Source organism: Prionailurus bengalensis, chromosome B1, assembly GCF_016509475.1.
Source record: "Prionailurus bengalensis isolate Pbe53 chromosome B1, Fcat_Pben_1.1_paternal_pri, whole genome shotgun sequence".
NCBI lineage: Eukaryota > Metazoa > Chordata > Mammalia > Carnivora > Felidae > Prionailurus > Prionailurus bengalensis.
Genome location: NC_057344.1, coordinates 161,511,491 through 161,535,609, shown reverse-complemented (window position 1 = coordinate 161,535,609; position 24,119 = coordinate 161,511,491). Strand labels below are relative to the sequence as shown.

The 24,119-nt window shown below is 37.6% G+C and overlaps 1 protein-coding gene across 1 annotated transcript; it reads left to right on the top strand.

Annotated features, from left to right (window-relative positions):
• Positions 1–7,386: 7,386 nt before the first annotated feature.
• Positions 7,387–24,094, top strand: EXOC1L (exocyst complex component 1 like). The gene is made up of 3 exons (XM_043604610.1): positions 7,387–7,745; positions 17,706–17,836; positions 23,692–24,094. Exons 1-3 carry the CDS (start codon positions 7,625–7,627, stop codon positions 23,956–23,958), a joined length of 519 nt encoding a protein of 172 aa, XP_043460545.1. The 5' UTR covers positions 7,387–7,624; the 3' UTR covers positions 23,959–24,094.
• Positions 24,095–24,119: the final 25 nt, after the last annotated feature.

Below are 24,119 nucleotides of genomic sequence, written 5' to 3'. Positions count from 1 at the left end.
GCCTGTGCAGTGGTCGAGCAAATGGCAGCGGGAGCAGGCCCACTGCCACACAGGGAATGACTTCTCCATGGAAAAGAGGGATTCTTCTACCAGAAGAAAGGAGAGCGCTAGGCAGAGAGAAAAAAATAGATACCCTTTGTATGTTGTATGTTGACCTATATATGTCCAGTTACATTTGGAGTTGCTGATATAGGAAAGGGAAAACCAAGGCCTTTCCCTAGGACTGATAGCTACATTTTAATTCATTTAAGAGACATTTATTAAGCACCTTCTATGAGAGGAGCTCATCTTACCAGTCCCAAACTACTGGCATCTTTGTGGACATGGGTTGAATTAAAAGGCCTAGAAATGAAAAGGCAGTTAAAAAAGGTTGAGACAAGAAAACAATACCTTTGTTTACAGGTTAAAATGTCCTAAGAAATATATCTACAACTGTGTAGCAAAGTTTTTAAATACTACTCCTGGTTGAGTTGGAACAAAGCAGTATGGCCCAGTGGTTCAGAGCACAAATTGTAGAGCAAGACTGCCTCCGTTCACATCCAGCTCCACTACAGTGTAAGATTGGGCAAGGAATTGCCAACTTGTGTGAAAGTTTTCTCATATGTAAAACTGGAATAACAATAAGACCCACCTCATCGGAGTACTGGGAAGATTAAATAAGCTAACATCTGTAAAGCCCTTAGAACAGCACCTGGCACATAGTAAACTCTATACAACTATTATGCATTTATTATGAATTGGCCATTATTAGTTAGATATCATATAATGTGATTTCTCTTAACTAATTTGAAGTCCCCTTATCTCCAAAATTAGAAAAAACCTTGCTTGAAAACTTAACTACTATATGTATATTAGCATCCATTCTATAGAAATAGTTTTATTATTTTCACTACTTTATGACATTGAGACATTCTCTTTATGAACATAAATCATATATTCTATGGAGCCAAATAAAACCAAACAAAAACTTGCTCTTCATGTTATTCTGTAGCATACAGACGAAAATAGAAACATTTTCTTTATAACCATTCTTTAAATGTTTGTGAAATTGTATGAAAAGACAAATTTTTCCCTGAAAATAAATTTTTGTATATATCTTGTCAAAATAATATTTTTTATAAGAGTACTTTTGGAATTTCCTTTTCTTTTTTGCTTTTAAAAGGAAACTGCTTCTATAAATCCATTGTTTTTAAATGACACTAGAACATTCCGAGCAAGAAATGTACTCCATCTCTGGCTGAGTCAGAGAAACCCTCTCCTTAATGAGGACTCTGGCACTGACTGTGAACCACTGAAGCTTTTCTATTGTGACATATTCTGCAATATTAGTGATAAACTGAAGTCTGAGGGATCAAGTATCTCAGCAAATCCTCATCAGTGAATGTTAGAATGTCGGGGAAGGATGGGCACAAAAAGAAGGAATTGCATTTCTTTTCCTTTCAGGGATAGGGCTGTATTCTCTGATAACTCTTACAACAGAGCTATGGGACCATGTGGAGCATCCATAACTGGAAGAAAACAAATGGAAACAAGACAAAATGCCAGACAAAGTACATCTATTTGGAATGTATCCTAAATCATCAGTGTGTGTGTGTGTGTGTGTGTGTGTGTGTGTGTACATGCACACACACACACACACACACACACACATACTGTCTTAGTCCATTTGGGCAACTATAACAGAATACCATAGACTGGGTGGCTCAAACACCAAACACTTATTTCTCACAATTCTGTAGTCTTGGGAAGTCCAAGATCAAGGCACTAGCAGATTTGGTGTCTGGTAAGGGCTTGCTTCCTGGTTCTTTTCCCAGTGTCCTCCTCAGGGAGGGAACAAGGGAGTTCTCTAGTGTATCTTTTATAAAGATAACCCCATTCATGAGGACTTCAATCCATGACCTAATCAACTCTCAAAGGCCTTACCTCTTAATTTCATCACAATGGGAGTTAGGATCTCAACACATGAATTTCAATACATTCTAGTCCATTGTATACACACACACACACACACACACACACACACACACAAATATTCCTAAACTAGAATTGCCAAGAAGTACTTTGATTGAAGAACAAATATTTCTCGGATTAAGTAAGATATGATATGATACCATAATGGAATTTTTTGTGTAAAAAAGATCAAATATTTTGATACTAATATTGTCCTGTTTCCTACAAATAAAAGTTTAAGAAATCTAACATAGAACTGGCATTTTTCTTTTTTTTTAAATATGATTTATTGCCTGATTGGTTTCCATACGATACCCAGTGCTCATCCCAACAAGTGCCCTCCTCCCTGCCCATCACCCACTTTTCCCTCTCCCCCACACCCCTATCCACCCTGTTTGTTCTCTGTATTTAAGAGTCTCTTGTGGTTTGCCTCCCTCCCTCTATGTTTGTAACGATTTTTTTCCCCTTCCTTTCCCCCATGGCCTTCTGTTAATTTTCTCAAAATCCACATATGAGTGAAAACATATGGTATCTGTCTTTCTCTGCCTGACTTATTTCACTTAACATAATACCCTCCAGAACTGGCATTTTTCAATCTGTATATAAACAAACATAAAAAAGCATCATGTTCAAGACTCTCATAATGGAGAAGATTTAGTTATAGTAACATTTTATTACTAATGACATTCTTACCAAAGGTAGAAATAATAAATATGGGACAGAGATGCATTACCCTCTTTGTCAAACATTAAGGAGAGCTAAAATGCTTCCACAGAACACTGTTTCCTCATGGGGAAAATGGGGACAATCATATACCTACCTCTTAGCTTTGCTGGAAGACTAAATTAAACAATGTATATTGCAAAGGCCAACATTCAGAGTCTGGCATTGATTAGTGCTGATAAATAGTATTTTCCCTCCTCTCCTGGAGGGCAGTCCAGGACTTAGTGATATGAGGGCATACACAACCACAGCCTTGTGCTTAAGCAAAAGAGATTTGAAATACGGGTCTAGAAAGAAGACACAGAGTTGGGGCCCAGCCTGTATTCACAGTGTTTACCACTACTTCATCGTGTACCTAGAGAGCAGCCTTGAGAAGAGCAGAACTTTGGCAAACAAACTCCCAACTCGGCAAACTCTGAAATTCCAGAGGGCCAATTAACTACTTGAGCCCTGAGCTCTGTGCAAATCGACACTCCTATAATTTGTGAATGTGCAAAAGGGAGAATAATATTATCATTTGTGCACATTATTATCCTGTAACTTATGGGCAGGTAGACAGGTAGAACACTTACTCCTAGCTATTTTAAGCAAATAAATAATTCTATGGCTGCAAGGGAATGTATAATTTTAAAGACTAGGTTAGAAAGTGATTAAAGCAAAATTCCAAAACTGAAAATTGAAAGCAAAATAGTTCTTTAGTTTCTGGGAAAAAAATAGTAAGAATAAAATAGATCTGGACTATTTACAGATTAGATTTTATAGTCCACTCTTCTAGTTGTGGGTCGTGTAGAAACCAGGCTTCTGTTCCTCTGTGAGTCTTATATGCAAGATGGCCTTTTCTTCTGAGTTATCTGTCTCCCTGTACACCAACTGGGCTATCTCTATATAGATATAAGCTTCATTACTTTACCCAGGATGGTGGACTGGCTGGGCCTCATTAGTGAAACAGTAGCTACTAAAAATTCCTTCTCTGTAGGAAATATATTTAGGAGATATTGGAGTTAAAAATAATAAGTGTTCCCAGAAAAATGCCATTTTTCCCAATGGTTTCTTCATCATCATCCCCATTGACAATTTCATAGCATTTCAGAAAATAAATTTACAGACTAGAATAGTCTTTGGCCATGAGGAAAGAATGTTTTTGTAGCTCTATTAAATATTTCTTTAAAAATTATTTTTTAATGTTTATTTCTTTTTGAGAGAGAGACAGAGCATGAGTAGGGGAGGGGCAGAGAGAGAGGGAGACACAGAATCTGAGGCAGGCCCACAGGGTCTGAACTCACAAACTGTGAGGTCATGACCTGAGCCGAAGTCGAACCCTTAACCGACTGAGCCACCCAGGTGCCCCAGCTCTATTAAATATCTAAAAAAAAAATTTTTTTTAAGTAATCCCTATGACCAACGTGAAACTTGAACTCATAACCCTGAGATCAAGAGTCACATGCTCTACCAACTAAGCCAGCCAGGCACCCATTATAGCTCCCTTAAATATCCTAATGAACACATTTGGGGGTTGTATTTGTTACTTTTCTATAACATCTTCTGTTGATGCTAGTTTCTAAAAGTTTAGTACCCTATTCCTCTGAACTGACAAAGAACTTAGAGTCTTTAAAGATTTTCCTTATTTCCATTGTTGATGAATTGTCATTTGTAATTCTTTGAAGGTTGAATCCTCTGATTCTTTATAACTTAGATAATGTTTTGATAGATTGGTCTTATAGGATGATTTAGAACCTTAAAAAAGACATTTATTAGCACTTTAGTATGAATTTTTCCCTATGACTGTCAAATCAATACAATAAGAATATTCACACCAATGGCAAATCATTCCTGAACACACTTATTGATAGCAAACATTTCAGTTTGGAACTAAAAGGTCACTATGTCAGTTCCTGAACCTCTAATTTCAACATTATTTAAAGCCATGCTGGAAAACATAGCCACTCTTTTTTTAAGAACTTTCAGAGAAAGTTGTAGTATTTCCTTCACAAGTGCAGTTGAGACTCTCACAACTAATGTCCATGCACTCATGGCAACAAGAACAAAGGGATATTGACACAGGATAAATCACTGGTAAAACTAATAACTGTCTACTCCAGCTATGAGGATATATAACTGCAAAACCAGCTAGGCAAAAAAGGAAGGAAGGAAGAAAGAAAGGAAGGAAGGAAGGAAGGAAGGAAGGGGCAACTGGGCCACCTGGATGGCTCAGTTGGTTAAGAATCTGACTTCAGCTCAAGTCGTGATCTCATGGTTTATGGGTTCAAGCCCTGTGTCGGGCTCTGTGCTGACAGCGCAGAGCCTGGAGCCTGCTTCAGATTCTGTGTCCCCCTCTCTCTCTGCCCCTCCTCTGCTTGCACTCTCTCTCTCTCTCAAAAATGAATAAATGTTAAAAAATTTTAAACAAAAGACTGATTCAATTATTTGTTCTTTTAGTAAATATTTACAGATAAATTGAGTGAATAAATAAATGCAAGGATGTCTATAACATGCTAGACACTGCATATCACATATCCTGGATGTATGGCAAGCAGGAAGAACATGGTTCCTGCTCTCATAAAACTTACAGTTTAGCAGGAGAGAAAAACATTTTTAAAAATCACATAAATAAAGAAATATCTAATTGAATTTCAATGACAATGCTGTTGATGAGTGTTCTGATTGTCATACCAGTTTTTTGGGTTTTTTTTATTTTGTTTTTTGTTATTGTCGTTGTTCTCCATAAGGGGACTAAAACACCCAGGAAATAATTTTTCAAATGCAAAAGAGGGAAATAATGTCTTCTCTGAAAGTCCCCTTCTGTGATGTGGGCCCATTATCTCATTCTCTAGGTGGAAGTGGAAAGTAGTTGTATCCTATTGACTCTACCTTCCACCTTTCACATCCAATTAGGTGCCACAGCTTATTGATATTATCATCCAAATATATCTTATGTCTCTATATTCATGCCCTCTTCTCCATTTCTATATCTAAAAACATAGTACTAGTTCTTCAGTACTCTACCCAAAGTGTTTTACTAGACTCCAAAATCACAAATAGAATAGGAGATATTAAAGTAGGAAAGGACCCTAGAGATCGTTCTTCAGATGGGAAAACGGAGGCTCAGAAAGACAAGTGTCTCACCCAAGATCCCACAACTCAGCCTAGCCACAGCCATGTCATTAATTTTTCTTTAGAGCAGCAAATATGGAAGCCATGGAACACTATTCACTGCATGCTTACAGTCATTCCCAGACTCTTCTTCCTTGTTAGAAACTCCCCTTTCCCATAATAGGAACCAAAAATGACAACTACTTGCTTGCTAAGGATGGCCAGGTGACCCAGCTATGGCCAGCAAGATGTAAAGGGAAGTCGCTGTCTGGTTTTTGAGAGTTGCTTCTGACATAAAGAGAAATCAAGAAGAGCTACCAACCCCTGACCCCCTTTCTTCCTGTTCTTGGAGCTGAACAACAGCAGCCTAAGGATAAAAAGCCAACAGCTGAGAATTAGAAGGACACAAAGCACTTGGGACCCTCATCTATAAGCACTGAGCTTGCCTTGAACCTGCCTACTTGCAGACCTCTTATTATGAGAGATTTTTTGAAGTCTTTCCTACTTATAACTCCATGTCATGTGTTCTGTTACTTGCAGCTGAGTGCACCCTGGATGGTCACTGCTTTATTTCTTTATATTCCAACTAACCCTCTAAGCTCTACAGGAGCATGGAAATGACCTATTTTTTTCATGGTATATTCCCAGTTCCTAGAACAGAGCCTGGCATAATATCAACACTTGAAAAATATTTGTTGAACGAATGAATGTCTAAAAAAAAATCTTCACAGGCTATTTCTACAGAATAAAGTCCAAAGGATTAATCAAGGCCCTTCCTGATCTGGCCTCGATCTATCTTTCCAGCCTTGTCTTTTACTTTCATACATGCTACCTCTCAGGAAAACTGGACTACTTCTCGTCCTCCCAAACACACCCTGAGCATTCTGATGCAGGGCTGTGGCTCACAGTGGCCAGTCTGTGGAATAGGCTCCTCCCCCTCCTACACTTCAATACTTTTCTCTCATCCTTCAAGCTCCAGATCTTCTCCCATAGCGCTTCCTCTGATACTTTTGAGGTACAGATATCTTTTCTATGTTCCTTTTTCTTCTGTGCCATTTATCACTTTTAAACATTCATGATAATTATTTGGTGTACTCATCTCAATTAGATTATGAGCTCCCTGGGGACAGAAAATCCACCTTCCCAAGAAACAAACATAAAGCTTTGTCCCGGCAGATACCTAGTACATTTTTCTTTGTGAGTAGGAGAATGAACAACATTAAAGTGAGCCCATTGAAAAAATAATTTGGACCCAGGAGTTGGTGCTGACTTTCGCGGAAGCAAAGGTCTGGATGAATTGCAGGAGGGGAGAGGAGGGCAAGGGACTTGTTGGAAGTGTCAGGAGCAAGCACTGATGCTTTGTCTCCTGCCGATGACAGCAAAGTTCTTAATGGAAGATGATCCCAATCAATAGGGCCAGACAGCTGATTTATATAATGGAATCAAGCTGAAGCAGTGGTCTTCCTCTGCAGAGTGATGTGAAAGGGAAAAGGCTACTAGACGAGAATAACCAAGGGACTCCACAAGTACAGCTGCTGGTGTTCAGAAATGTGTTCCCCATCAGCAAACCACAGGAGAGCTCCAGAGAGCAGCCTACTTCAGCCTGGATGCTGAGGAGGGACGGTGGGGCGAGTGTTGCTGCTGGATTTTGGCTGCAGCTGCCGCTGCCGCTGTCGTTGGGCACGCACCGCAGTGAGGGGTCTGACCGCATAGACTGTTCTGCGGAGCCCGGGTCTGGCCAGGAATGAGAAGTTAAAGGGCGAGGGCTGGGAGGAGCAAACCCAAACAAGAAATCTAGGGAGCAAAAGGAGAGAAAGGGTGATCTCGAGCCAAGACATCAGGCCAAGTGGAACTGGAGGCAATGTCATCATTGGTAAAGGAGGACTTGGAGAAGAAACTGTTTAAGCCACTCTCCCAGAATCTGTACGAGTTTATTGAAATAGAGTTCTCCGTCCAGGACAGGTATTACCTCTGTGTGTCAGGTAATCTATTCTTTCTGTGATCACTTCAAAATGTAAATAACCCCAAGGTGCCTGGGTGGTAGAGGGACATTTCTGTGTTTGTTTTCCTGTAAATTAACAGCACGTGTATCTTCTGATGATAGAGCTTAACTAACTATGCCAAGTTTAGGAATTTGGATGCCACAGAATTTTGTTTTCAGTGCTAAAATGGAAGACAGAAAAATAACATCGTATCAAGAATATTTTGATTAATTGTTCAGAATGAAAGTGGGTTTGTGTTTTCCTGATTTGATTATTTTGTCTCCAATCTTTTATTTAATTCACTTGCATGGTATGCAATCTTAATGTGTAAGAGCTCATCTTAAAAAATTCAACAGAGAGCTTTCTGTATATTTTTAAATACACTGGAGAATTGAGTTGTACAGCTCTATTTCCAACCAGTCTGGACAACTAGGATTCTCCTTTTTCATGCTAGGAAAAGAAAAAGACCTTAATTTTTCTTCCTGGTAGTTTATTTTGAAAGGATTTTTAAAAATCCTTTCTCTTCTAGGAAGTATGCTCACAGAAACAATACTCTAATCGTAGAAATTAGTTCATGAAGATGGAACTGTAAGGATAAGGGGCTGCTCTCTAACTATTTAAAATATGGATTTTTCCCCTGTGTTTTTAAAATTCACAAAAATTGTCCAAATGTGGGAATAGGTTTTTGCACTTAATTATGATTTGCTTAACCTGTAATGATTATGCTGAATTTAGACAGAAATGCTTGTGCCATTATCAAACTTAATGTACAGCATTCCCTTTTCCCAATCCCTGTCTTTTAATACTTTTCAGGGGCTTAGGAGGAAAGAGCTCAGAAACTCTAAGTGTTCATTATGGACTTTCTTTTTTTAAGGCACACACCTCAGTATTTTCAGAAAACAACTTATAATTCTTTTCCTGATAATTGCCTCAGAAGGACTCTCTAAAGTTGTCAAGACGGAGTACTCTGAGGGAAGTAGAACAGATGTAAATGAAGTGCTAAGAATTTTTTTTAATTCTATCATTCCTAATAAGAACAATATTTACTCAATAATAAGAATACTAATATTTATCTAACACTTTACTTAGCATAGTTTGCTGTATAAATACAAAGTTTGGGGACTTGGCATATCAGCAAGGTAAAAAACTTAATTGGCCAGGAAAAAGAAAGAAATCAAATTATGGAAGAAAAGTCAAGTGAAATAATTTTAGAAACTGTATCGTACCCATGAAATCACTATATCTTAAAGCATTTTGACTTACTATATTAGAGAAGATGCTTATCCCAACATTAATATTTAGTAATTGTATTCCTACTATGATCTTCTTTATAAAGTTAATTACCCATCATGTATCATTAGCACACACGTATTTTTAAAGCAAACTTATAAAAATAAAATAATCATAACAACGTATCTAACTTACCAGATATATCTTAATTCCTCCCTGCAACCATATAATAAACTGAATTTATTCAATCTGGCATGAAAAAAAAATCCCCTAGAATTAAACTTTTGAAAATGGATAATGTCTTTTCTTTCTGTTGTCACTGAGTTCTAGGAAAAATACCGTGGGCTGGGGTTAACTGCTGGTTTTTGTGTTTTTTGTTTTTTTCTCCATAAGTGACATGAATCCTTTTAACAAGGATCAGAAGGTCAAGGGATTAGCATTGTTAACATGGGTGAAGGCACCCTCTTTAGGGTTCAATTTTCTCATCTGGCAAATGACCAAGTAGAGGAGATGATCACTTTTATTAGTAAAATTCAATGACTCTCCTGTGTAAGAAGAAGAAAAAAAAAAAAAACCCACCACAAGGTCCTCTCAGATGTGAAGAGAAACAATATTGTGATATTTCACATAAAAGTTAAGATTATTAGTCATATTTGTTCACTAGTTTTTCATAACTCTCCTCTATATCACATCCATCAATCTGAGAGCATTTTCCCTAAGTATAATATCTATTTATGACCATTTCAAATACATACAGGCAGAATGGTAATTTAAAGTGAAGACCAATGTGATGATTGATAGACTTTAATCTTTGACCCTGCTTTACTCAGAAAATTTCTATCTATATGAATCAAACAGGTCATATCACAATTATTGAGGCAGGTAAGTCCAGATCTTGGCCACCTTCACAGAGTAGAAACACTCATAGTTATTATTTTCTCTTTACATCCTATAATCTAGCAGTTCTAAATTTGCCAAGAATCAAAGGCTAGAGTAGCTGAATTCCATCATGCATTTTTCAAACTAAAGAAGATATGTTTCAAAAAGTTACATTTTCTTTTTTTTCTTTTTTAAAATTTGTTTAATGTTTATTTATTTTTGAGATAGAGAGAGACAGAGCATGAACGGGGGAGGGTCAGAGAGAGAGGGAGACACAGAATCTGAAGCAGGCTCCATCCTCTGAGCTGGCAGCACAGAGCCTGACGCGGGGCTCGAACTCACGGACTGTGAGATCATGACCTGAGCCGAAGTCGGACGCTTAACTGACTGAGCCACCCAGGTGCCCCAAAAAGTTACATTTTCTATATATCTGATCAGAAACTGTCTTTTGGAGGGGTCTTACAACCAGATGATTGTGATTTACTGTTATCTTGATCTTTTACCTAATTGGTGTAAAAAATCAGATGTCATGAACCAAATCTCCCTCTCTGTATTTTGTCAGGATTCACATTGAGGATTTAATGGCACCTCAGAGTTTGTAAGGTCATTTCTCCTTGGGATTAGCTTCCCCTAGCCTAGAACATCATTATCCACATCAGTTAAAAGCAGCACTTCTTATGGAGGAGGGAGGAACCTATAATATGCAGGCACTAGAAAGGGATAAGTCACTTGTGCAATGGTGAGTGCAAATGAATTAAAGAACTTTTGAAGGACTTGAAAGAGTATATAGAGCTTTTGCCATAATTGAATGGGAAGGGCGTGGTAGAATGGAATCTGGAATGCTTGGAGTCAGTCAGATCTGGTATAAAACCTGACTCTACTTTGCCCACCTGCCAGCTGTGAAATTCGGGGCAAGATAATTAACCTCCCTGGTCTCAGTGTTGACATCTCTGAAATGGAAATAATAACACCTACATATGCACATAGTGCTCTCTTATTAAATCCTAACTAGGAAAAAACAAACGTGATAAATTATGCTCCAAAGAAACAAAATAAAAGGTAGGGTTAAATTTTTTAAATATACAGAAAAATATATTTACTGTGAAAATGTATGCTGAGATATAGTTACATAAATAGTCTATACTATAAATAAATACTTTAATAAAAATAAAATACATACTAAACATGTATAAGTATTGTATTTAATATATAATGAAGAATATATATTATATATTTTATAAATAAAAATTATATACATATTCAGATACAAGTTATTTCAAGTATTCCTATATACTTAGAAAAACATTTTCATTCATAAATACTAATTTGAAAATAAATGTCATTTTCTAGATATAAAAACAGTGTGTATAAGTTCTCTATACATACTACATTTTAATGTTAGAACAGAACTTCTCTGTGAACCAGAGAATCTAACAATTTTGTCAAGCCATTGACAACAAGAATGGTGACAATTAGACTGTTAAATAAGAATAAATTAACAAGAAAAAACCAAAATATTAGAGACTGCGTGGCTTCTAAACAGCATTTATTTCTCACAGTTCTAGGAACTGGGAAGTCTAAGATCATGGCACCAGTAGATTCAGTGTCTGGTGAGGAACTACTTCCTCAGAGACCACCATCTTCCCCGTAGCCTTACATGGTGGACAGGGCAAGGGATCCTTCTGAAGTCTTTTTGTAAGGGTTCTAGTGCCAAATCACCTCCCAACGTTTCTGTCTCCTAATACCGTCATCCTGGGGGTTAGGATTTCAAAAATGAATTTGGGGGAACACAAACTTTCAATCTATAGTACTCAGTAGAGCCCCAAAAATGATTTTATTAAAATATTTCTAGGAAAAATATTATTTGAAAGTTGCTTTTTTAATGAAATCAATAATAGCATTCTCAACAACCCCAAGACATCATCCATATATTGAGACATTTTCACTGAGACTTTCTATCTTTTATCTTGTGGTAGTTTTTTCGTATTACTTAATTTCAAGGATGGAAACAATTATGTGATACTAGGATTGTAAAATAACAGTCATTTGTTTATTTAAAGCGTTTCTGTGCAGCTTAATCATGAGCTACTGTTTTTCTTCTATCCTGTAAAATTACATTGGTTCAATTAGCCAACGTTCTTTCCATTTAGCCTTATAAATGATAGTGACTATTTTACCATAGTAATAGAGGCAGTTATTCATGGAAGTGTTTATTTTGAAATTAACAGTGAAAATAAATGCTTGGCCTGCAGTTAAGATCGTAATTCTGAAAATGCTAATCTAAAATATTAATATTGAAACAAGTTATTCTGAAGTTCTCCGGGTCTCTAGATATTACTCACTAAATCATAATTACATAATGGCACCTCTGATGTTACTAAAACCAACTCTGTAACATTTTGACTATATAAACACATTTCTGTTTTAAGACAATGTGACAAGTTTCCACTTTGCCACTGCATTAATGTGGATATGGCCATTTAATTTTAGCCAGAAGCAGAGCACAAGTATGGAAATTAAGGATTGGGTCCACTCCAGCCTGAGTAGACTTCTTTGACTCTTGGCTGAACACAGTTCCTGGAGCCTCCTTGACTCCAGAGGAGGCTACTTTTGCCAAATTAAGTAGTCTGTACTGTCTCTCTGCTGCATCATTGTATCAAAAGGTTAACTTTTAAAGATGCTTATTTTCTTAGTTTGTTAGTGGGATAGTAACCGTTAATGTAAGAAAACTTGATAACCAACAGATTCTACCTTCTCAACATCTCTTTTCATTCTTTAAAGAACTGCCCAAGAAAACTTTCTAGAATTTAAAGCTCAGCCTATTTACCTAAAATCCTTCAGTGACGTCCCTCCCCCCAAGTTTCCCCTCCACACACAGAGCTCTCAGATTGACATTTGAATGCCTTAGCTTAGCATTCTAGACCCTTCTGGAACTCCCTCCTGCCTAACCTGCTTCCTACCACCTATCCACCCTCACACTTCATGCCAACATACCGGATATCTACCATGACTGAAAAGGGTCAAGTATTTCATGCTTTTGTACACATACTGTTCTAAAACTTCCTCTACCCCTTTCTTCATTCTCTTAACTCCCACTGCCCTGTACAACTCAGATTACCCCCTTCAAAAAGCTCTTCCTGACCCCACCAGTCGGATGAAGATGTCCCTTCTTGATTTTCCTGTATTACCTGGTCCATGTCTCATTCACGGCACTGTGATACTGTGTTTTCTTTCTAAGCCCCTACTCTCTGTAATCTCAGGGACAGCAGGAATGGTGCCTTATGGGAATTCATTTTTTCCATGCCTAGCACAGGGCTTTGCACAAAAGGGGCACTCAAATATTCATCAAAATAATGAGATGAATCAGTGACCCTATAGGCAATTGGCTAGTTATCAAAACATGTAGATGAGGCAGTGGAATTTGCTTCAAATTACATTTTCATATAGTATCCAGTTATTTCTCCGCATAAGCATCCTCTCCCACACTCTAAATAGCAAGTGAGACAGCTAGCCAGAACAAGAACATTGTCCTTTGGTTCTGAGGTGCAGCCTTTGTCTGAACAGACACAATGTCTTCCTGGTGGAAGGAACTGCCTCCATCATCTTGTCCTTAATAAGTATGACAGAATCAACTCTGCCTCCACTGCAACGCACCATACTAATGGCTTCTTTTCTAAGCCTTTCCTCTTCCCAAAGCTAACATCTAGATCAGTGGAAAGGGACCTTTCTAGAGCTGGAGAAATGTACATGGGCAGGAACCCACAAATTTTTGCACACCATTTGTTTTTTTGATGCCAGGTTCAGGTCTTCTGTTCTGGATCCTTTCCGGGACATGCCCCTCAATCACTCCCTTTGTCCCCCAAAATACACGATCCCTACTCTTCCAAACTCTTGGAATATATGATCTAAATCATAGCCTTTAGTCTCTTTCTGTTTCTTGTTTTAATCCTACCTAACCCTGGAACTGGCACACAGTAAGCTCTCAGTATTAGTGCATGATGGAGATTCCTGCAAGTTGTCTCTGCCTTCACCATTCCAGAGAAACTGCCTTCAGGAAAGGAGTCAATGGCATTCCCCACACCAGATTCTGTGTCAGGTCTGAACTCTGCTTTACCCAACAAAATGACTTCACGGGATGATCTCCAATTTTTTTTTTTCAAAAAATTTTTTTTCAACGTTTATTTATTTTTGGGACAGAGAGAGACAGAGCATGAACGGGGGAGGGGCAGAGAGAGAGGGAGACACAGAATCTGAAACAGGCTCCAGGCTCTGAGCCATCAGCCCAGAGCCTGACGCGGGGCTCGAACTCACGGACCGCGAGATCGTGACCTGGCTGAAGTCAGACGCTTAATCGACTGCGCCACCCAGGCGCCCCGATCTCCAATTTTTTTAATTCTCTGTCCTTATGATTTTCATAGCATTGCATTGCTGGGCTTGTCTCTTCCCACGTCATCTTCTCAGACCTCTCTGCTGGCACGTTTTTCTTCTCTGCTCTGTCTCCCTTCTTTGCTCTTTTCCCTATGAACTTGGTCTTGGAAACCTGTCCACACAGGAAAATTCCAAGTCTGTATCTCCATTCCTAAACTACAAACTTCCAGAGCACCTGGGTGGCTCAGTCAGTTAACCATCTGACTCTTGATTTCAGCTCAGGTCATGATCTTAGGGTTCATGAGTTTGAGCCCCACGTCAGGCTCTGCACTGACAGTGCTGAGCCTGCTTGAGATTCCCTCTCTCTCCCCCTCTCTCTGCCCTTCCCCTGCTCATGTGCATGCTTTCTCTCACTCTCAAAAATAAATAAAGTTTAATAAAAAAAAAATAATAAAGATTTTGCCTACACTATAAACTTCCATCTCCTTCTTTTCTGAGATAGTTTATGGACACCTCATCTGTATGTCAAAATACAAACTTAGTATTCTGCCTAACCAGCTCACCCTCCATACTTCCCTGTTTTGGTTTCCATCAGGTGTTGTCAGTGCCTCGTTTGAAATCTTACTCGGGTGTGCCATGTCTATTTCCATTACCCACATCCTGTGCCTGGATTACAACAACAGTCTCTTACACGAAATGAAGCACTTTTAACAATTACAATTACTGCAAACCATCTATGTCCATCCATCTATGTCCTTTATATACTTTATCTTAAATTGTTACACCCTGTGAGTTTGTAGAACTCTGATGTCTACTTTCCAACATGAGCAATGGAGGTTTAATCTCTCCAGTCTCCAGACATGAAGTCATTCACTCAGACCACACTGTAAAGAGTGGCATCATGATTTGCATCAAAAATATCTAGAGCCAGAGCCCACTAAGTCTTGATGCCTTTTCCAGGGACCTTTAGTCCCTCCTTCTTTTCTTCTTCAATGTATCTTGTGCATTGCTGCTTCCAGAAAATACTCCTTTAATGGGGGCACCACTGTACTAGCCTCCTGTTCAAGGAGAAAAGAGACTTATGAATGTGTATAACTGTATGAGCTTTCACTGAAAACCTGACAGAGTGCCCTCTTCTTAGATTTGTCAACCTGCTCAGACTCCCCTCTCTAGAGGACTGAACTCACTCAGCAGCTCTAAGCTCAACTGGTTCCCTTAATTTCAGTATCATTTGCACCTTCAGAGGATGACTACCCCCTTCCCCAGCCCCAGTTCTGGAGCCCTCGCTGCCCAGGCCAGCATCACAACACTTCCACCAGGTAGAGGATTCAGATACCGCAAGTCCTCAGTGGTTTCTGTCCCTTTTCAAATTCATAGATTTTCAAAACATTTTCACAATCTTCTCAGACTAGTTAATCCTATTGCTCACCATATCCTAATACCAACCAATCTATACACTCCACTTTCTCTAATCCTACCTGGTGATGTTTAGTTTCTATTGTCCATTCATTTCCTCATGCTGTCCTTCACCTATAAACACCTTCAAGTATCATCTCTGCCTTCCCAGATAGGACCAATTTTAAATCTTGTATCAAATTCTATTTCTCCCATAACTATAGTTATTGTTTGTATATAAACCATAACTATATATAGTATATATAGTATATAGTTATATAACTATATAGTTATATAGTTATAGTTTCTCCCTTAACTATTCCAATCCTCCCCCTTCTCAGAACTCCTGTTGAACATATATAGTCTGCTGTACATTGCTTATCTATCATTATGATTATATCACAATGTATTGCTTTATATCTTCTTAACTAGCAGGGCATGCCAAAGTGGCACTTTCCAGAACCAAAAGAGAGTTCCTTAAATACAAACTCCAGTCTCACTCTTAGAGGACAGAACCAGCTTGCAACTTTCTAAGATGTCTAAGTGACATCCGTCTTGAAAGAAGTTTATAGATATTCATTTCCCACAGCTACTTCTTTGTAATATACCTGTATACTTGGGGTGCCCATGTGGCTCAGTTGGCTAAGCGTCTGACTCTTGATTTTGGCTCAGGTCATAATCTCACGGTTCATGAGTTCCAGCCTGGCATTGGGCTCTGCATTGACAGCGTGGAGCCTGCTTGGGATTCTCCCCCCACCCCCTCTGCCCCTTCCCTGCTCGCTTTCTCTATCTCTCAAAATAAATAAATAAACCTTTAAAACGTTTAAAAAATAATATACCTGTATACCATTATAATATATATTTTATGTGCCTCATGTGTGTTAGCAGTCTAGAGGGCGGGAACCATATCTCATACTTGTATCCCTCTGGCATCTGTAATAACTCTATCAGGTAAATAGCAGGTACTCAGTAAATACTCCTTTCTTAACTCATTGATAATTTTCAATTCAGGAGTTCTAACATCAAATGTTGATTCTTCTAATGTATTGTTATGAGACCAAAGACAATGTTTTTAAGGCCAAGAAAGGATTTCCCTCATTTTTTCCCACAATTAAATAAGCAATGACTTTCCCATACCTTTCAAGGTATAATACTCAAACTTTCTGTCTTAATGGCACATTTTGAATGCTAACATTTGGAGACATGCTAGAGAAGACTGAAAATCTCAAACAATACGGGCACCTGGGTGGCTCAGTCAGTTAAGCATCTGACTTCGGCTCAGGGCATGATCTCGCGGTTTGTGAGTTTGATCCCTGCAAGTTTGAGCCCTGCGTTGGGCTCTGTGCTGACAGCTCAGAGCCTGGAGCCTGCTTCAGATTCTGTCTCCTTCTTTCTTTGCCCCTCCCATGCTCATGCTGTGTCTCTATCTGTCAATAATAAACAAACGTTAAAAAAAATTTTTTTTTAATCTCAAACAATTCCAAACAGGTAAACGGTAGCTGTGATGCCCACACTTCTCCATCACAAGTCTCACATAAATTTTTTTTTTCATTTTTTTTCACTGTAACTTTAAAAGAGAAGATACAAAGTAGTACTCGTATGGTCACTCTTCAACACTGCGTTGCTGTGTGAGCAGAACTGTTTGCTTTCCCGACCTCCCCACTCTCTCATATTGTTATAAATTAAAATTCCAATTTGTTCTGGTAAATACCTTGGCATTGACTGTATGCTAAAGCAAAGCCTCTTATTTCCTGCCAGGAGTCGAACCCCATTGTCCACCACAAAGCTCAGAGCTGAAAGCACATAGCTCAGTGCTCCATCTGACAGATATTACCACTGGCAGTCACAGCAGTCTGTAGCCACAATTGTAGCAAAAATTAAATTAACATATGGAGCAAATTGGGCATACTCATGAAGGCTCAGATACATCAGGGTTCATAATTGGGGTGCCGATATAACATAGGCTCAAACTCATTATATGAAAAGGAGATACATAAATACCAAAAAAGTATTAAAAGTATAACTTGATGAATAATTTATTGTCTTCTAAGAGTTTATGTAAACTGAGTGTTTTTTTCTGTCCTACAGTGACCAAAAATGAAGAAGTAAAAATAATTATGGTGAAACACTACAGAATAGGCTTAGATGAAAAATATGAAGTAACAAAAAAGTGGTCTTTGAACGATCTGCAGATGATTGATGGAAAAGAAGCAGATACTGTAAGTGTTATGTTTTGTAAGGGAGATGTGGGATCAATATGCCAGAAATCTTTATGTTCAATATCCTCTTTCATATTCTTGGCATGTACTAAGTGTTAAGATGACATATTGTTTTAAGTGGCTGGGTTATTTGGCTGGGATAATCTACTGGGTTTTTTTGTTCTGTTTTTCTGAGTTTAAGCTTGAATTTTTGTCTATTAAATTTAAAAACATCTTTCCCAAGGGCTTGTTAACAGGTTAAACACAATCTGCCAGTCAATCCTGAAACTTTAAATATTTGATGGTTTCACCCCACTCTCTCCCCACCCCAAGTTCCTCCATTAAATTTTGGGAATTCCTTTCTCATCTTCTTGAAACTACCGTCGGTTAGCCACTTCATCCTCCAGAAAAACCAATAACTCTAAAAATCCTACAGCCTTAGAGACGAAAGGGGGAAAATGGTGTATGTGCCCGTCTCTCCACGTGACCACTTAATAAGTGGTTTCCTATCAGTCTCTCCTTAAACTCTTCCACTGATGGGGAATGTGTTACTATTGAGGAAGTCCATTCAATTTCTGATTGCCATACTTGTTTTTAAATCTCCTACTATGTTTAACCAACATCCACTTCACTCTAACATCCATCCATCAGTCCTAGTTTAACCATTTGGAGCCACGTAGAGAAAATCGGATCCTCTTTTTACATAGCAGCCTTTCCAATATTTGAAGATAATTATACTGTTCCCTCAGGTTTTCTCTTTTCTAGGTTAAGTGTACCCATTTTATTCTTTAAATAACTTTCATGTGAAAATCAAATAAGATAATATGACAGGACAATACAAATGCTAAGAGGTCATAGCATTGTTGTTTTTACTCCCCCATGCCATTGCTTCAACACCCTTCACTACACTATTTTCTCTCCTCTGGAATACTTCTGCTTTTCCAGAATTAAATACAATACTTTAGAACTAGTGTGACTAGTTTGTATTTCCTTTGATCTGAATTCTTTACTTCTATTAAACACTAATCTAAAACCTCAGTTCTTTTGTGCATGAATTACCATTTAACCTGATCTGCCATACCCTCTACTTGCATAGAATAAAATTTAAATAAGGGTCCTTGATGATCTGGCCCCTTTATTTCTGGTCATTCCCCTTAAACTGTATACATCCACAGTGTTTAACCACTGACTCTTGAGGTTTATAATGCCCAGTCACCTCCATCTTTCACCCCATTCCCAGATTCCCCATTGGGTAAAGTCCTACTCATGCTTCCCTTCCCCCATTGCATTGTGGATGTAAATGTATTATAGACATAATTCTACAAACTGCAATTGTTGACTTACTGTATGTCCCCTCTGGATGGAAACCTCCTGAAAAACTGAGACCATTACTTTTGTTTTTGGTTTTTTATCTTTTATCGTAGCCTTCTGCCTGATAGATAGTAAGCACTCAATAAGAATTTGTGTTTTTGGTGGATCAATTAGAATTTTAGCTTTTTTATTCTTAATCCTAGTAAATATCATATCCTTAGTTTGGCCTATTGTTCCCATCTATCAAATCTTTTAATACTTTTATTTTTTAATATTCACTGTAGTACGATGCAGTTTTTTTTAAAATGGGATTTTTGTTATAAAGCAATTACAATTAAATCTCAGTAGGTAAACAAATGTTCTAACGGAAGTTGAATTTATGGTGGTTAGAATGGTTTGTTTACTCTTGTGTCCCTCTGTTCTTTTTTTTTTTAATTTTATTTTTTATTTTAATGCAGATTTAATGAGCACAACATTTAGGACTTCATTCAAGTCAATAATAAATACAATGAAGCAAGCAGAGCTAAGTGCCATCTGGGTAACCTCTGGGTAATTGAAAGGTTACTATTACCACACTTGTAGTACTGCTTAGTAAACTCACCAGATGCCAGGAACCACATGAAGGTCTTTTCATATATAATTTCACATAATCATCACAAAACCCCAATGAATTGGATTCTATTATTACATCCAATTTTTAGACGAGGAAAATGAAACTTGAAGAGATTAATTGACTTGCCCAAGGTCACAAAGCTATTCAGTCTTTTGTGGGTGGAGTCAGACTTTACCCAGAAATCTATTAACATGTCTTCTTTGTACTGCTTGTTTAATGTCTCTATGTATTCATATATTCACTCATTCATTCACTCATTCATTCATTCATTCATTCATTCATGGAGAATTTGTAGTATCCCAGGCTTTGCTAGGCTTTGAAGATAGTGGTGAAATAGACAGACATAAGCACTTAATTCTGCCTTCCTTACTTATTTACTTGATTATCTAGTCTGAATTCCTGAATTTTGCCCTTATGATCTTTACTGAAATCAATATATGCTATCTGTTATTACCCTGACATCACCTAGGAATCAATCGTATTTTAAAAATTTGGTGTGTTTGGCATAACTTCTTGGCGAAAGCATGCTGGATTTCATTGCTTTTTTTCCTAAGTACTTACCTAGCATTTTTCTGATAATACATTCTACCTAAAAGTTCAATACTTAGGAAATAGTTAAGCATATTATTGCATATCAATAGCTGGAATGTCACACAGCCATTAAAAATCATGTTTCCACACGAATGCCTCCTAACACAATTATTCACCACTGAATAAGTTTTTTAAAAGTCGGCCAAATACAAAACTTCTTTGTATTATTATCTCATTTCGCATATTTAGAATATTGCTTTTTTTCTTACATTTGTTTATTTTTTGAGAGACAGAGAGAGACAGAGCACAAGTGGGGCAGGGCAGAGAGAAAAGGAAACACACCATCCAAAGCAGGCTCCAGGCTCTGAGCTGTGAACACAGAGCCCAACGCAGGGCTCGAATTCAAAAACCGTGAAATCATGACCTTAATCAAAGTCAGACATTTAACCGACTGAGCCACCCAGCACTCCTAAAATATTGCATATTATTGAAAACTGAAATCTGAACTTTAAATTTGAATACAAAAAATACATACAGGTATATGTATGTGTGTGTGTATAGGTATATATGAAAGACACCAGTGCTTTAATAATAATTATCTCTGTGTGATAGGATTACATATTTTTAAAATTATTGTTTCTTCTTTATACTTTATGTACTTGCCAAAATTTCTATACTGCATTGAATTTTATCAGAAATCAATGTCAAGTTCACGAATCTAGTTTCAGGAATTAACCATCCCCACCTCATTTTTTTGCCCATTTTTCTTTCCTTTCTCTCAAATTCTCAAATATTGCTGATGTCATAATGACTTTCTACAAGCTTGGTTAGTGCCTGGGGTTTCATTCAGCAAGGCTGTCAACTTAGATTCCATAGAAGCAGCTCACTGTGCTCTATTTTCTCCTCATGTCCTGGCCTTAATTCCATCCCAATCTTGTTGATTCTTCCCTTTCCCATTGAAGATCATCATCTTTGATAGTGAACTAGATACAAAAGAGAAGCTGAGTGTTTCTAATTTTCTCACCCTTTATGACCTCAAACTACTGAACTGCCAGAAAAAAAAAAACTGTAATATCCACAGTGCAATTCTTTTAAAGACGAAATGAAAATATCCCAGGTGTTCTGGGAATTTCTACTTTCTCTCTCTTGGAATTGAATCCTCAGGAGTCAGCAGTTATTATATTTTTCTCAATAGCAATGGTACAGCTTTAAATAGAACAATTTTGAGCCAGAGATTTGTCAACTTTAAAATGGAATGGAATTGAAATTGAAGTCAATTTATAAAGCAGAAATCAAAAGGACTGGGGATTTGGAGAGTGATGTGGTATAACAGGAGAGAGGATGGTGTAATAAAACATGGGGCTGGGCTGATTGAGATCTTGGTTCTTATCCTGGCTCTGCCAACAACTACACATGTGACCTGGGCTTCACTTCTCTGGAAACTATTATCCCAGCTATAAACAAGAGATCACTGAGTGGTCTATGAGACCCCCTTTTGACTCTAGGATTCTATTGAAAGAAAGAACAAGAGAAGGGAGGGAGAGAGAAAGAGAGGGAAGGAGGGACTTATATTCTATGTACATGCCTGCTTAGGCTTCATTTATTAAGCTAAAAGAGAAAAGTAATCTCCTCTGAGTATCTTAAAAGCATAACCGGATATTTTCTACAAGATAAGGAGCAAACAATTCAGTAAGAAAACTATAAAGAGTGTGATTAGTATCTGATAATGGAATGGGTGTGATTTTCTTTTATTGAGATTTCCTGCAGAAGTGTCTTTCAAGCTGCAATTATGACAGCCAGGAAAAGTTTTGCAAGGTGTGGTTAAGGAGAACAATGCATTTAAAATTACAGCACTTCTGTACATTCTTTTTTTAAAGCATTGTTTTTTGTTTTTTGTTTTTTGTTTTAATTAATGGTATAGGGATGCCTGGGTGGCTCAGTTGGGTAAGCATCCAACTTTGGCTCAGGTCATGATCTCATAGTTCACGGGTTCAAGCCCCGTGTCGGGCTCTGTGCTGACAGCTAGAGCCTGGAGCTTCTTTGGATTTTGTGTCTCCCTCTCTCTCTGCCCATCCTACACTCACATTCTGTCTCTCTTTCTCTCTCTCAAAAATAAACGTTAAAAAAATTGTTTTAAAAAATTAATGGTATAAAGCAAGGTGGTATTAACACCAGTATCACATTTGGGGTGGGGGGAGCAGGTTTGGGAAAGGGAAAGTCCTTATTATGTAATTTATATAATTAATCTTTTGTAAAATTCATAGCAACCCTTTCTTAAATGAGCAAAAAAGTGAAGGTCAGGTCAGATCAGATAAGTACTTTGTCTATGGTTACATCACAGATTAAAAATGGTTATCTAACTTCAAAACTCATATTCTTTCTCCGCCTCCTGCAAGAATTTTCCTACTTAAAAAAGAAATTGCCAAAATATAAGCTGTTTGTATGTAATATTTAGATACTAGATGGTAACTAATTATTAATAGTCTGCTTTGGTCTCTTTCTGCCTTCTTGTCATTCAAGGCATTGTTTACCTCCACTTCTCTTTTTGTCGGACTACTTCAAATCAGTTCAACACACATTTGTTGAGAACTTAGTAGTTGCCATGGCTAAGCACCAGGAACACAAAGATAAATAATTCAAAACGTCTGCCCTCAAAAAGAAGGGTTAGGCAGGTAATGAATATGAAAGCACTTAGTAAACTGAAAAGCACATTATAAATGCAAGGTATTGTTGTTACTAATATTAGTAACAGTGGCAATTATTATTTTAACATATAGGACTTAGATGAGGTTTGATGTCCACTTTTTCTCAAAACACCTCCACTAGAAGTAGAGCAACAGTCTAGAGGCAGTTAATCAACAGAGGCAGTCTTGAGTAATTTCACAGTTTCAGTCAAATAATTTAATGATCCTTGCTATTAACTTCTAAGATAATTCCTTCCTATTAACTTCAAACTCAGCAAGTTGGTGATTTGTAGCATGCCAAAGGCTACTCTTGCCATCTTGTATTTCCCCCTTCTACCATTGTAATGGCACAAGGGACCAACCTCCTAGTAAAGAAAAGGAGAATTTTTTTCTCCCCCCCCCCACCTTAAATAAGTGGATTTATTCTCTTTTTCCATCCCTATCCATCCTCTCATCTTCCCTGGGAAGACTTGATAACTGTGCATTCTTGGACATGTTTTGTTTGGAAAATTGAAAAATCACAGATGCTTCCAGAGTAATCGTTCATATTGTTGTTTTTAGAAGAAATATGTTTAAAGCAGGTAGCTTTGGAAATCTCATTTGTAGATTTTAGAAATATGTTTGATACTGATACTTTATGATCAATAAGCATGTACAAGAGAACATGAGAGAATCCCCCAGGAAATCTAACTACTTTCCTGGCTACAAACAAAATCACATCTCTCTTTTTCCTCTAGGACAATCCATTTTTTGATCTGCACTTCAAGAAAGTGTACAGTTTGGAAGCATATAGTTGTGCTTCTAAATATGCCTTTGCTCGAACTGTGAATAAGCTGAATCATGCATATCTTAAGAAGGACTTGCAGATTGTGAACTTTGATTCTACTTACATTAATGATGATTCCATTTGGTCCTCAAACAATAAGGATTGCTTGGTTCTTATGAGAATATGCTTTTATGCTTTCAATCTAGTATGCTTATCCCTGTGTCCCCTGCCACTCTGAAGATAAATACTATGTTCCTTCATCTGTATGCTATGAAAATGGTTCCCTAGATAAATACTGATAGTCATGATTTTGCTTTTCCCTTCATCAGTGACTATTATTTATATGAAAATAGAGTGATGCTTTGTGAATTGCAGTGGGATGTGTTTTAATGCAATCAT